General features: G+C 38.5%; 1 protein-coding gene across 1 annotated transcript in view; it reads right to left on the reverse strand.

Annotated features, from left to right (window-relative positions):
- The window catches only part of LOC139946009 (dual specificity testis-specific protein kinase 1-like), a 46,318-nt gene that overhangs the window by 23,419 nt on the left and 8,707 nt on the right, over positions 1-14,192 (reverse strand). The window contains exons 2-4 of the mRNA XM_071943591.1: positions 12,828-13,428; positions 8,629-8,750; positions 7,934-7,982 (exon numbers count right to left, since the gene is read on the reverse strand). Coding sequence (XP_071799692.1) covers positions 7,934-7,982; positions 8,629-8,750; positions 12,828-13,343 — 687 coding nt within the window. The 5' untranslated portion in view covers positions 13,344-13,428. The remainder of the gene's footprint in view (positions 1-7,933; positions 7,983-8,628; positions 8,751-12,827; positions 13,429-14,192) is intronic.

Genomic DNA, 14,192 nt, shown 5'->3' on the forward strand with positions numbered 1-14,192 from the left:
TCTCAAATGGCACAATGCCAAATATGATCTCATTGCATCAGGAAGAAACAAATGATTTTGCGACCATGTCCTTCTACGTAATTAGTTTCGCACATGCTGCTTTTGATGATTGCACCAATATAACTATCTTCCAAAGATTTTATGAGGCCTCCCTGATCCCCTCATTACAAAATAAAACTCAAAACTTTGGATATGTGACAATATTTATGTTTTCACTCCAAAGATTTGGGTACTTTTTCAAAATGTCCATAGATTTACATGTACATTAAACTTACAGGGTTTGAAGATAATGATAGTGGAAAGCTAATAGTGGAAATAGTAGTAGAAAGCTTCCCTGAAAATATTACTTACTGAGGTGCTGTAGTTTTTGGGAAATGAGTAAAACAATGCCATGAAAATACGTTTGTACCATAAATGCTTAGACGAAAACTATTTTCATGACATTGTTTTACTCATTTCCCAAAAACTACAGCACCTCAGCAAGTAATATTTTCAGGGAAGCTTTCTACTATCATTAATATCTTCAAACTGTGTAAGGTTAGTGTAAATCTGTGGACATTGTGTTTTTTGTCCTACAAAAAGTACAAACACCCTAAAGAAACTACATTGTCAATTTAAATGCTGCAAAATTTATTGACTCCATGAGAGCACAACTTGACAAACTTTTCACAAACTTGATGCCCTTTTGAATTATAACCAGCTCATTGTTATGCCACTGCAACAACCAAAGGCATTGCACTACAGTACTTGTTTGTATATAAATTGCCAGAAGCGTCTTTTGTTAGCGTTCTGAAATTCCAAGGGAGATCGTTTACAAGTCTGCACTTCCTGTTTGTAGGGGGGGGGGGGGGAGACGGAAACGGACATTAATCAACTTTGGATCTACTCTCAGTTTCCGATTGACAAGTCCCTGGGCCAACACGCTTTTAGGGAAATTAATTTAATATACATGCATAACTTTACTCCATAAGAGTACAGTTTGATAACACGCATAAACTTAATGCTTCAAACGCCGAAATGTCCCCACTCAAAAGTTTTGTGAATTTGACAGTGACAAATCTGAATTAACAATGAACCTTTTTTCCCTCTCGCCAACCCTAAAAATGTATTAATTCGATTTAAACATCGGTGTAAATTTTAGTTTAGGCAACAATTTTGTTTTGGAATGTATCTCAGCATCTATTTAGTAATTTACAGAAAGTCATGTACACATTATACGTGGATGTAAGACCTGACGCTTTCCTATAAGGGAAAGGATACCAAGCCATGTGTTTTTTTATTGTACAAAAAGTTCCCTAAACCCTTTAACCAACAACACAAACTTTCCACCAGCCTTTTTTTTTCAGGCAAGCAGTAGCGACATACTTGTAGACACTTTGCAGTATTTTCTACCCGTATTACAGGCCTCACAGTATCATACACTGATAACTGAACCTGCCATTGACAAGTCACATTCAACTAGAACCACCACACGTCAGATAAAGATGTGATAACTCCTCAGTCCACACCAGACATGCGATAGCCGAGGAATGATTCATATCACATGACCAGGATTCCAATCTTCTCCGAAGAGACGAGGTGACATTTTGAAGCGGGGGATTGATTTACCATAGTACACATAGCATCCATAGGGATTGGGATATTGATTAAGGATCGCTGAGTTGCATTGACAGTAGTCATAACAATAATAATATTTATAATAGATGGAAATTTGCATCTGGGATAAAGAACAGTCATTTTGGTTTTAACCATACATGTACACTGATGTGTGTAAGCACTGTATAGACGATGTGACCTCTAACGTCACACGAAAACCATAACATGATTCGCGCGCATACCGCCGGGCAAAACCTTTGTGTTTTGGCAGCCAGCTAGAAAGTGTACGCAATCTTACTGTGACTGCGCAACTCAGTGCCCGGCGAAACATGACGTATAGAGTGTTTTGTCAACAGAGGGCGGTTTGAATGTAAACATAGGTCACATCGTCTATACTTGGTAATTTCCCGAGCCACCATCTTATATTGTTATCGTCCTCTCAACCCATTTTTTAAATTTGGGCCCCTCTGAGTTCTTTCATAACTTTTAAAATTGATTTAAAGAAAGGTCACTATGGTCCAGAAGGACCTTATTAGCAATTTGTCCCTTCAAAGTGCAGCCGATGGAGTCACCGACCTACATGTACACTGTGAAAGCTGTGAGTGTATAGTGGCACTAAGTTGATAACACCTAAAATAAGTGATACAGCCATGCCTGATCATGCCAAACAATTTCTAACTAAAACACATCAATGAGTTTTTTAACTTCGAAGCAACACAAACAGAAACTAAATTGACAGACCAGGGTACCTAAAAAAAACTAAGGAAAAGGATTTATTCAAAAATATTTAACAACATCCCTATGCCGTGTTTGATCATGTGAAATAGAAAACCTGAATAATACACAGATATTAATTTTTGGTTTTTACCCAAACACCGATGTGTGTCAGCACTGTATACTCAGTACTTTCCCGAGTCCTGTGAAATGGGTAAAAACCAAAAATTTATATTCTTTATCCCGATGCAAATTTAACATCTATAATACACAGATAGTTTTTAACTTTGTAGCAATAGTTTTTAAAAAATTTACAAAAAATAATCTAAGACCAAATTGACAGCCTTAATACCCATAAAATATAGGAAGAAAAGATCATACTGAAAATATTTATCAACACCCTATTGAGTGACATAGCCCTGCTTGACCATGCGAAACGAAAACCTAAACAAAACACATTTATACAGATAAACTTTTCAGCAATAAATCAAAATAAAAAAAAACCCACAATAAACAAAGACTGAATTGACAGCCTGAATACCCCCAAAATATAGGAAGAAAAGGTTATATTGAAGATATTTAACAACACCCTAAAGTGTGACAAGCCAATGCTTGACCATGCGAAACAAAAACCTAAATAAAACACATTCATACAGTTTTATCTTCGCCCGTAATAATAACCAAAATATTCAAAACAATGCTACGTAAACAAAAACTTTATTGAAAGGCCAGGGTACCCATAAAATAATAAAAGATTACATCTAAAAAATATTTATCTAAGATTGTACCCTTATTTCGTGTTATTCCATTGGTCCACAGAGTCAAAGTTTTTAATTAAAAAAATGTTTTCAGTAAATGTATTTCGTCTCTTTAAGATGGTCTCGCGTGGGTGAAATAACATCAACCATCTCGTAAATTTAATAATATCTGGCGTAGGTCGGGTTTTCATCGGATGTTGACACAACTAAAAGGCAAGCGGCTCCTTGGTGGTCCGCTTAAAAACTAACTTAATTGACCATGAGTCCATAATGAGTTATTTTTCCAGGCAACTATTAAAAATAATATCGACACAAGCGTGCTCATTGTGTTATCTTTGATTTGAGGAAACTCAGAGCACTTGAGGCGAGTAAACTTTATAACCTAAGATCGGAATTTTATTCACAGACAAAATTCCAATCACTTTTTTTTTATTAGCCAAACAGAGTATTTGAGGAGCTATGATTTCTCCATCAACGTTGCAAGAACATTCCCTTAAAAGCACTGCCGTTGATTTCACAAAGAGTTAGGACTCGTCTTATCTCAAGTGTCCTAACTTAGGATTAATCTTAAGGTCTGCATGCTACAGTGCAGTGTTGACTCGTCCTAAGTACTAAGATTAATCTTAAGTTAGGAAGAGTTTAGTTAATCGACGGCTAAACACTCGGTAACAAGCAATGGAGAGCTGTTGAAAGTATAAAACATTGTGAGAAACAGCTCCCTCTGAAGTAACATAGTTTTTGAGAAAGTAATTTTCCACTAAAATATTTGAATATTTGACAATTACGGTACCAATAGTGTCCATTGTTTTTAAGGAGCTATGATTTTGCTATGATCGAATGTTGAATGAGCACTCCCTTGAAGTGATGGAGATCAAATATAAAATCACATCCCAGTTTCCACTAGGTTGCTTAAAAGCACTTCCATTACAATCACATTGCTATAAATTAATACTGATAATAACAAAGTACACAGTAATTGCATACTATAGCTGTGCAAATGACTCGTAATAGAAACATATAAAATTGCAATTTACAAATATGCCAGATGGGGAACAGATGTCAATTGTGAGAGATTACACCAGACGAAAAAACTATGAACAAGTTAGGTTTTATCCCTGTGAAAATATAGCCCCCGGGGAGAACGTTCTGTGTTTGCTCCTTAAAGGTACTGGACACCTTTGGTAATTGTCAAAGACCAGTCTTCTCACTTGGTGTATCTCAACATGCACTTTATAACAAACCTGTGAAAATTTGAGCTCAAATGGTCGTCGAATTCGTGAGATAACAATGGAAGAAAAAACACCATACCTCGCACAAGTTGTGTGGGTTCAGAAGCTTGATTTCGAGACCTCAATGGAGGTCTCAAAAATCAACTCAAATATTTTAGTGAGAAACTACTTCTTTCTCAAAAATTACTTCACTTCAGAGAGAGCCGTTTCTCACAATGTTTTATACTGATTTTTGGGGTTGAACAAAGAATTGACTAGAGTGGGATTTGAACCAACGACCTCCGGTTTAATTTGCCGGGGCTCTACCAACTGAGCTATCTAACCCTATATTGGCGGTGTCCCTATTTCATCAATATCTTTGTTCGGGGGCGTTTTATACTATCAACAACTCTCCATTACTGTTTACCAGGACATTTGTATGACAACAATTATTTTGAGTAATTACCAATAGTGTCCAGTGCCTTTAAGATTCACAGCTTATGGTTTAGTATGGTCAACTGATGATTGCCAGATCTGATATTATTTATTCATTGTGTGTTCCAACACTACAGGGATGAATATATGATTAATGGATTTAATGAAGCATGGAATATAAACAACACGAAATGTGACCAGAAGCCTGGGGCAATCTTGTTTGTTACTTAACATGCAAATGCATGTAAACCAAAGTGAGACTGAGAGGCAAAATATATACAATGGAGCCGTCTTGTGTTTCTTTCATTAACTCAATGTAACCGAAATGAGGCTTGTATGACAAAGAATAGTCTGGTCTCCTTGTCAGAAGCCCTAAACTTCTATTGTCAGTGTGTGTTTAGGGCACCTGATCATGCGACTTCCATAACATGGTAATTAAGTGTCGGGGCCTATATCGCGGGTCAGAATATTGTAATTTAACATATATATTTTTTTACTGCATTAGGGCACTTTCAATGGCAAATTTCCTCGCATCATAACCACATTTTTATCTTATTTGGACTGCCTGTTACAGATTGGCATCAATGGCCTAATAAATAATAATTTAATTATTAAATTATTATAATAACTAATCATAATAACAATGAAAACAAGGTTTGTTTCACTTTTTCGCATTACGTTAACTTAGTCCACACACGCCCTCAGGCGATCAAAAATACTGTGAATTGCCAACATCTAAACAAAATTAATGGAGTGAGTGAAAAGATTTCCACCAGATCAAATGAAGCCTGAAGTAAAACAATGCAAAATGTGTATGTAGCTATCTGGTGTAGATTTATATGCTTTGGCCTGTAGTCCATCAAGAAGGCTGAATGAAAAAATAAGAGTCTAGTTCCTTTTTTTTTTATAATCAGACCTGAATGCGTACATGTACCACTTATAGTTGTACATGTGGATTTATGTAAAGTATCTGAATGCAAGTACAATGTAAAGTCTCCTGACGATGACTAGAGCAAGCTAGTCGAAATGTTGAGACCAATTCAGAACTGAATCTGCGCCAGTACAGTAAATTACGATCCTATAGGCTAAAGTGGTAGTCCAGTCTATTTTCTATACCATCCGCCACGGTAATAGTTAAAAAGCAGGACAGTTCTTTTCAGAACTGAGAAGTCTCCCGTACCCCCGATTATCTACTCCGCGGCAGTAGAATAAAGCAAGACAGTTCTCTAAGAACAAACTCTACCAGGCAAGTAGATACACACATGGTGTTACCGCAAACCAAATATACAGTTTATAAGGCCTAGATACATTGATACATGTACCTCACCATGCAAGTACAATGTATGTTTACAAAATACACTTGAAAAGTACAAAATGACAAATAAGTAACATACTTCCTGTTGTGACGATCGAGCATAATGGGTATTCTATTGAAAACAGATTCGTAATTTTAAAAATTTTTTTTTTTGAAAACTTCCGCACAAAAGGTTCTTTGTAAAGACAAGGACACCGACCACTATTAATTTACACCCTATTTGCATAGAAGTATATTAAATGGCACTCTACATGTATTATGATACTCCCCCAACACAGAGATTCTGATTGTTTTCCCTTATTCAGTTGACCTTGCTGTACATACACCGATAACCACGTTTTATTTAATTGATATCAACAGGACACATTTTATCCAGTGTTAAAGTTCAGTATTCTTTTTTTACTACAATCGTATCTCTGTGTGGATTTTTGTTCGCAGTGTTTGGGTGTCACTTGAGATAAGTGCAGTTCCTTTTGGTTTCGTTTTCTTTGTATTTAAAATCTATTTTAAACGAAACCTGATTTGTGTAACATGTGTAAATACCAGCATTTTAAGGATGATCCAAAATACAATTTAAAGGAACACGTTGCCTTGGATCGGTCGAGTTGGTCTATAAAAAGCGTTTGTCACCGTTTGTTATGAAATGCATATGGTTTAGAAAGATGTTTTAAAAGTAGAATACAATGATCCACACAAGTATCACTCAAAATCACACGGTTTTCCGTTTACGTCGCCAACTGTCGTTTTCTTTGTATTTAAAATCTATTTTAAACGAAACCTGATTTGTGTCACATGTAGAAATACAAGCATTTAAAGGATGATCCAAAATACAATTTAAAGGAACACGTTGCCTTGGATCGGTCGAGTTGGTCTATAAAAAGTGTTTTGTCACCGTTTGTTATGAAATGCATCTATGGTTAGAAAGATGTTTTAAAAGTAGAATACAATGATCCACACAAGTATCATTTAAAATTACACGGTTTTCCTTTTACGCGCCAACTGTCATGGTCAGCTATTTATGGGAGTCAAACTGTTGACTCCCATAAATGGCCGACCGTGTTAGTGGACGAGGTAAAAGTAAAACCACGCAATTTCGAGGCATGTTTGTGTGGATCATTGTATTCTACTTTTACAACATCTTTCTAACCATATATGCATTTTATAACAAACGGTTACAGAACGCTTTTCAAAGACCAACTCGTCCGATCCAAGGCAACGTGTTCCTTTAAAGGGAAGGTATGCGATTGGTAATCACATTTACATTTATTGGCAATAAAAACTTACTGTGGTTAGTAAAAGTGGAGCAGCTATCGAGAGTACATGCAGGCCTATATAAAAAGCCTCTTGAGAATCATTTGACTTTGAACTATTGTGGTTATGTACACATATTTCAGCTTTTAAAGGCAGTGGACACTATTAGTAATTACTCAAAATAATTATTAGCATAAAACCTTACTTGGTAACGAGTAATGGGGAGAGGTTGATAGTATAAAACTGTGTGAGAAACGGCTCCCTCTGAAGTAATGTAGTTTTCGTGAAAGAAGTTATTTTCCACGAGTTTGATTTTGAGACCTCAGTTTTAGAATTTGAGGTCTCGAAATCAAGCATCTGAAAGCACACAACTTCGGGTGACAAGGGTGTTTTTTCTTTGATTATTATCCCGCAACTACGATGACCAATTGAGCTCAAATTTTCACAGGTTTGTTAATTTATGCATATGTTGAGATACACCAAGTGAGAAGACTGGTCTTTGACAATTACGAATAGTGTTGAGTGTCTTTAACCCCCAAATTTGAACCTGAGAAACATTTCTGTCAGACATGTTTTTTCAGATGGTTTAATCCCATTATGTTTGTTATTTGGGTTATTTATCAATTTCATGCATTGGAGAACAGTTGATGACTTACCTCAATTAGAGCATGTATGTTAGACTCGTGAGCACATACCCCAAGAAGCCTGGAAGAAAAGTAAAATGAGAGCATACAAGTTAAAACTTTGGAGAAAATCTTGAAGTCAAAACCAACATAATGATAATAATAACAATTAAATTTGTAAGGAGTAAGGACTCGTCTTATCTCAAGAAGACGAGTAACTTGTCCTAAGTTAGGATTAATCTTAACGTTTGCATGCTACAGTGCAGGGTTTGAACTCGTCGTTAGTCCTAAGATTAGTCTTAAGTTAGGAAGAGTTTTGTGACATCGACGGCAGGATTCTATTTTATTGGTAATTACTTCATAATTGTTTGAATAAAAAACATACTTGGTACAGGTAATGGAGAGCAGTTGATGCATGTAGAATACAACATTGTGGGAAACGGCTCCCCCTGAAGAAACGTAGTTTTTCAAAAAGAGAGGTAATTTCTCACTCAAATAACAGAACACTTAAGGCCCAAAGCCTTTTCTGATGCATCTCTGAGCACATAAAGTTGTGCAACAAGGGTGTTTTTCTTTCATTATTCTCTTGCAACTTCGATGACCAATTGAGTCAAAATTTTCACAGGTTTGTTATTTTATGCATATAAATGTTGGGATACACCAAGTGAGAAGACTGGTCTTTGTCAATTAAAAAACGTGTCCACTGTCTTTAACCATAATTGTCTTACTTGATGATATTTGGATGTTGGAGTTTCTTAAGAAGTTGTATTTCTTGGATGACGCTGGCCATGCAGGATTCTCCGTTGTTCATCTTCAACACCATAATCTCTCCTGTTGCTTTACTCTGCACCTGAAGTCCAACGAATAACAGTAATTAATTCATTCATTATTGGCTTGTCAATTTCATTTCATTGGATTTATTCTGGTTGTGGGGCCAAGGACTCTCAGAAAAGTTGACTTATTCCCTGTCAGGCCTGATACTTCACGGAGGCAACGGAGGCGATTGCCTCCATTGCCCCTTGCCATTGCCTTGGTGCCCTTGAAGTGCTCCAGTAGAAATTAACATTTCCTCATAGGGTGCCAATTGCCAAAGAGAAAATGCCTTAGTGCCTCTGCCTTTTCAAAAACGAAGCATACAGGCCTGCCCTATACTAGCCAAGAACCCTACATAGAGAAGACAGAAGGAAAGCATTTAAGTTTTAGATGCACGGGGCAGGAAAACCCCAGAGATTATTCCAGGGAAAGACCACGCAGTCAGGTACATTCAGGTACTGAAAACTCAATCAGCATAGTAGTGCCCACTAAGCTTGGGCGATATCACGATATTATCGATTATCGCGATACTAATTTGGAAACGATTTCGATATCGGATCGATTTGGTTTAAATCGAAATATCTATATATCGCGATATAACACGATATCGATTAAGTATCGCAATATCGCGATGTATTTCCAAGCTGAGACATCTTGCACCCCATAGGTTTGGAGTAAAACCAGAAGAATAGGTCATTAGAACACCTCTCTTAAGTGCTATGACTGTCTCTTCTACAACTTTCACTGGGAGTTTGAAGACTGATGATATCAAATTTAATTAATCGTGATTATATCGAATATCACGATATATTGTCGGCGATATATCATGAATAAAATAAATCGATATCGCCCAAGCTTAGTGCCCACGGTGTGATGCAAACCTAGATGAGTCCTAGATGTGAAAGACGAGGAAGATACATGGTACCACTTCACCAACCCGACCAAATAATTGGACTAGAATTTTGAAGTTGCCAAACGCTGGCAAGCAGTTGTAAGATGACACAAAAATTACAAGTTGTAGAGATAAGTATAGTGTACATTAATAGTATACAGTAGCAGGCATGTTACTCGGGTGGGATTCGGCTATTGTCGGCTCTCATGCATGTTGGGTAATAACATACCACGCCAGGCAGATTGTTCACTAGTCGTACATGAAACAGGCCTGTTTGCTTCGCTTTTGAAAGGGCAAGGGCACCAAGGCAATTTCTCCTCGGTAAAGGGCACTTTCTTTGAGCACTTTACTAGCGGCACCTAAGCAATGACCGTGAAGTACAAATTTTAAATCCCACTCGAGTTACATACCTGTGATATTCTTTCACAGGACTCGGGAAAGTACCGAGTATTATACACATAATGAATGTTTATGAGTGCAATGGTGCAAATATGTTCATGAGTTGAAAGATGGAATGTTCTATTCAACGAGGCGGAGCCGAGTTGAATGGAACATTGCACCCATTGCACGCATGAAAAACATTCATTATTTATTTTATAATATATAACATCCAAGTAGATAACATCCTTTGTCATTTTGATTGAAAGATACAACTTTCAAAACAAACAAAGCGTTGGCCTACAATTTTTAATTGTAGAAGCCGAATGCTAGTAATTTTACTAATGCCTTGCGGTAACACTGCTGCGTTACCAAAGACACGCGCACGCAGTGATGTTTTTACTCAGCTTTTTCGTTCCATCCGAAAAGTACCATTGCACGCTAGCAGCGTGCAATGGTACTTTTCGGATGGAACGAAAAAGCACGGTGAGTGACTCAGCGTGCAATGGTACTTTTATTTGCTATCACGTGACGGACAATCCTCCAATCAAATGGCAAGGATCTGCTTGGGTGTTATATAAACAGTGCTAACACACATCATGTAGTGATGTACCACATGTAGTCCTCAAATGTATTTGACAATCTGTAAACACTGTGAAAGGTAAACCTTTCAATCATACTGCAATACTATAAAGTATTGACAACCCTATCGCACTGGTTATAACAGAAGGAGACCTTGATTTTGTTGGCCTTCGCAGGGCGGCAAGCTGTGAACATTAATGGGAGGTAAACACAAGGCATGAATCCCAGGGACAGTTTGGTGTGAGGAATGAGATTATACAGTATGAGTTTTACTCGCGTGGATGGGTCTGAGTGAAGAAAATTGATTTTTCTGGGAGCTGCTGGCATTTTTTCTTTTGACAATGCAGGTTCGGTATACAGTGCAGTGTCATGTACATTAGATTCTGAAGGGAAACATAGTACACATTAGTACAGATGGTTGAACATACTCTCAACTTATGTGCAGATTCACGGAGAAATTATGTACAGTAAGGCCAAATAAAAACAAATACCAGTTGATCGTCCCCGACCGCATCCTTTTTGGGGGCCGCATTTTTGTTTTAATCCATCTTTTCAAAAAGACTGGCATAGGAGCTTTTCCAGAGTCTAACTTGATGCTCTCGAACACTTGTAACCGTCTTGTTTCATAAAACAATAAGTGAATGCCTACCAGCAAATCTTTATAGTGTTATCCGACGCACGCTGTTATTGTTAGTTTTAACACAGGTCCTCATGCAACCAATAAATAAGTTTGCGGTTGATTCAAACTGAAGAATTGGTGGCCTGTTTGATTTGAAATACTTAGCGGCCATCTTGAAAAGAATAGTAAATATTAAGGCCCTCATCCTCCTCTTTTTTGAAAAATCCGGCTGATCAACTGGTATTTTTTGTTATTTGGCCTAATATGCCTAAATGCTTTGTTTTTTAACATTGAAAGGACAAGGGCACCAAGGCATTTTCTCCTAAGTAGTAAAGGGCACCCTGATAAGGAATTGTATTTTTCAACTGGAGAATTTTAGGGCAACACCGAGGCAATGACCAGGTGGTACAGAGGCAACCACCTTCGCTGCCTTCGTAAAGTATCATGCCGGGGGTGGATTTCACAAAGGTACAATGTAGTCCTACCTTAGGACTAGTCCTAGGCAATGCTAAGAGATAGGACTGGTCCTAAGTGAGGACCAGTAACTCATCCTAACTTAGGACTGGTCCTATCTCTTAGCATTGCCTAGGACTAGTCCTAAGTTAGGACTACCTTTGTGAAATCCACCCCTGGAGTAATCTATCAAGCAAGCTTCTCTAACGTAAAACATACATGTCGGTCTATCGTAACGCAAGTTCAACAAAACCTTCCTGATTTGTTCACTTCACTTTAACATTGAGTAAAAAAAGGAGCTGCTCTAACATCAGGGCTAAAATTTTACGCAACTATCATGATTATAGTCAGTGTCTTTCCCAAGAACAAACGAGTAATGACTGGGTTTTGAACCCTTTTGGCTGATGAAACACAGCCATAAAAATTTACTTGATCCCTCGACCATGACACACTAAGTACCAAAAGAAAACTGAGTGTTCAAACCCTAAAAATGATAACTGAATGATTTTGCAATATCCATCTTTTTACAAAAAATGGAACTACATCCCTTTGTCATTTTAAATCCCTTGACCTCTTTGAAACCTGTACTTTACAGCTTTACAAATTAACAACTGTCAATTGACAAGTACATGTGTAGCTCGGTGATGTGGCGTGTCCGTGTCATGGCCTAGCGGTTAAGAGCACTGGCTGTTTCTGATCGGCAGAGTGTGGGTTCGAGTCCCAGGCCTAACACCTGTGTACAAATGTTTGTTGGTCCTGTACGTTGTGTAACGCACATAAAAGAACCAAGTGCACTCATCAAAAAGAGAAGGCGTTCGCCCCGATGGTCCTGCTTTAATTGGCAGCATACTGCGCCACAGCACCTTGTAAACCATTACATGTACATGATGCTGTAAGGAGTTGGTCTCATAATTCAAACATAGGCCGTGTCCGAAACGGCGACTTCGGCTACAGCTACGGCTAGATCGCGCGCGTCTGCCTATTCTTCAACACTGGTAGACGTGCTGATCTAGACGTAGCTGTAGCCGAAGTCGTCGTTTCGGACACGGCCATAGTCCCACAAACCTTGCAGGAAAATCTTGTACACTGTATGTTACAAGCACCTTTACATAAACTGATTGGCGTATATTCACGCTATATACGAAGCCACTATTATTATTAATTGTTTGAGAATATGGACTTTTCCTCACCTTAAACACATCAGAGAAGAAACCACTTCCGATCTTCTCCGTTACAAAATCATCCAGTTTGGCGACTCTTGAAAGTAACGTCTTCATGGCAACAGCCGACGACCCTGGACTGAGTGGTCGAAAGTCATCCAGTTGAGTTCTGGAAAAAGTCCTGTGTCTTCCATCGCCCCACATCATGTGATCATGACCGTCGCCGTGTCCATAACCATCACTGTTATGATGTATGCGTCCTATTCTCGACTTGGATGGGTGTGGTCTGGGCTCGGCCAACGGTGGAGGGCGTGTCTGCTCGCATGGGAGATCAAGCGCTGTAGGGATATTCCTCTTCTCTCGTACGCCACCGCCACCGCCGACTTCGGCGCAGCGCTCAGAGTTAAGCCTTTCCGACAGGGCGGGGCAACTGGTTGCAACCAATCCATTGTCTGGCTCATTGGTACCCTGTCCTGGTGGGTTACCGGTGGTGGATACCAAGAGAGGAAGTGACGAGGGATGGGCGAGCCTTTCACATTGCGACATTTTCACTACCGATAGTTAGCCACTGTAATGTGGGAATATTGGCTGACTCATGGTCAAGCCACCCTGCACCTCAATGAACACAACCCTGAAATAAAAAATAAGAAGATAAACAGTTATAAAGGCATCTGCCTACTGTAAATAAAGCACATCTTCAAAGAAACATCCACAGTTTCGTTTCTCCAGACATCTTGTGGTTGTACCCTGTTTGAAAAAATACTTCTTTTCATGAGATTTCACCTAAAATCACAAGGCTGGACGACCACTTCAAGGTGAGAGCTACACCTTAAAAACTATTTTGGGCTGACAAGTCAACTCAAATCAACTGTCAACATGGGCTTTGCCACCAACTTGTGGGTCTGAACACAGGGATTTCCCCTTCACAGTCTATAAGGCTTTATAGGCATGGGTTAGCCTAGCGTGGGTATCATTCACTAGTAGCTTGGCTGGTATAGCGCAGACCTAACTCAACTTGTACGAAGCAATTATGGTTATAAAACAATTGCTTTTAAAAGGGCACAAGCGTCATTTACTTGGAATAGGATTCTACCCACATCCCTCACTGCTTGCAAACATACATCACACTAGGAGCAGCGAGTCATCAAATTTACAGTAACTCTGTGCGTCAGGAAAATAATACATTGTAGACGTGTACCCTGAATGAAGCAGAAGTACACAATATGAAGTTTGAAGTGGATCAAATTTGACAATCACTACTTCCATACAAGTACAGTGTGTGTGCATGACACTCACCAATGAGCAGAGTTAACTTGTGATACACCTTACAAGGCTGCGAAGAAACAATTCATCACCTTCAAGAATTGAATTGAAAACTCATCAACGGAACTGTGG

Source organism: Asterias amurensis, chromosome 13 (assembly GCF_032118995.1).
Source record: "Asterias amurensis chromosome 13, ASM3211899v1".
Taxonomy (NCBI): Eukaryota; Metazoa; Echinodermata; class Asteroidea; order Forcipulatida; family Asteriidae; genus Asterias; species Asterias amurensis.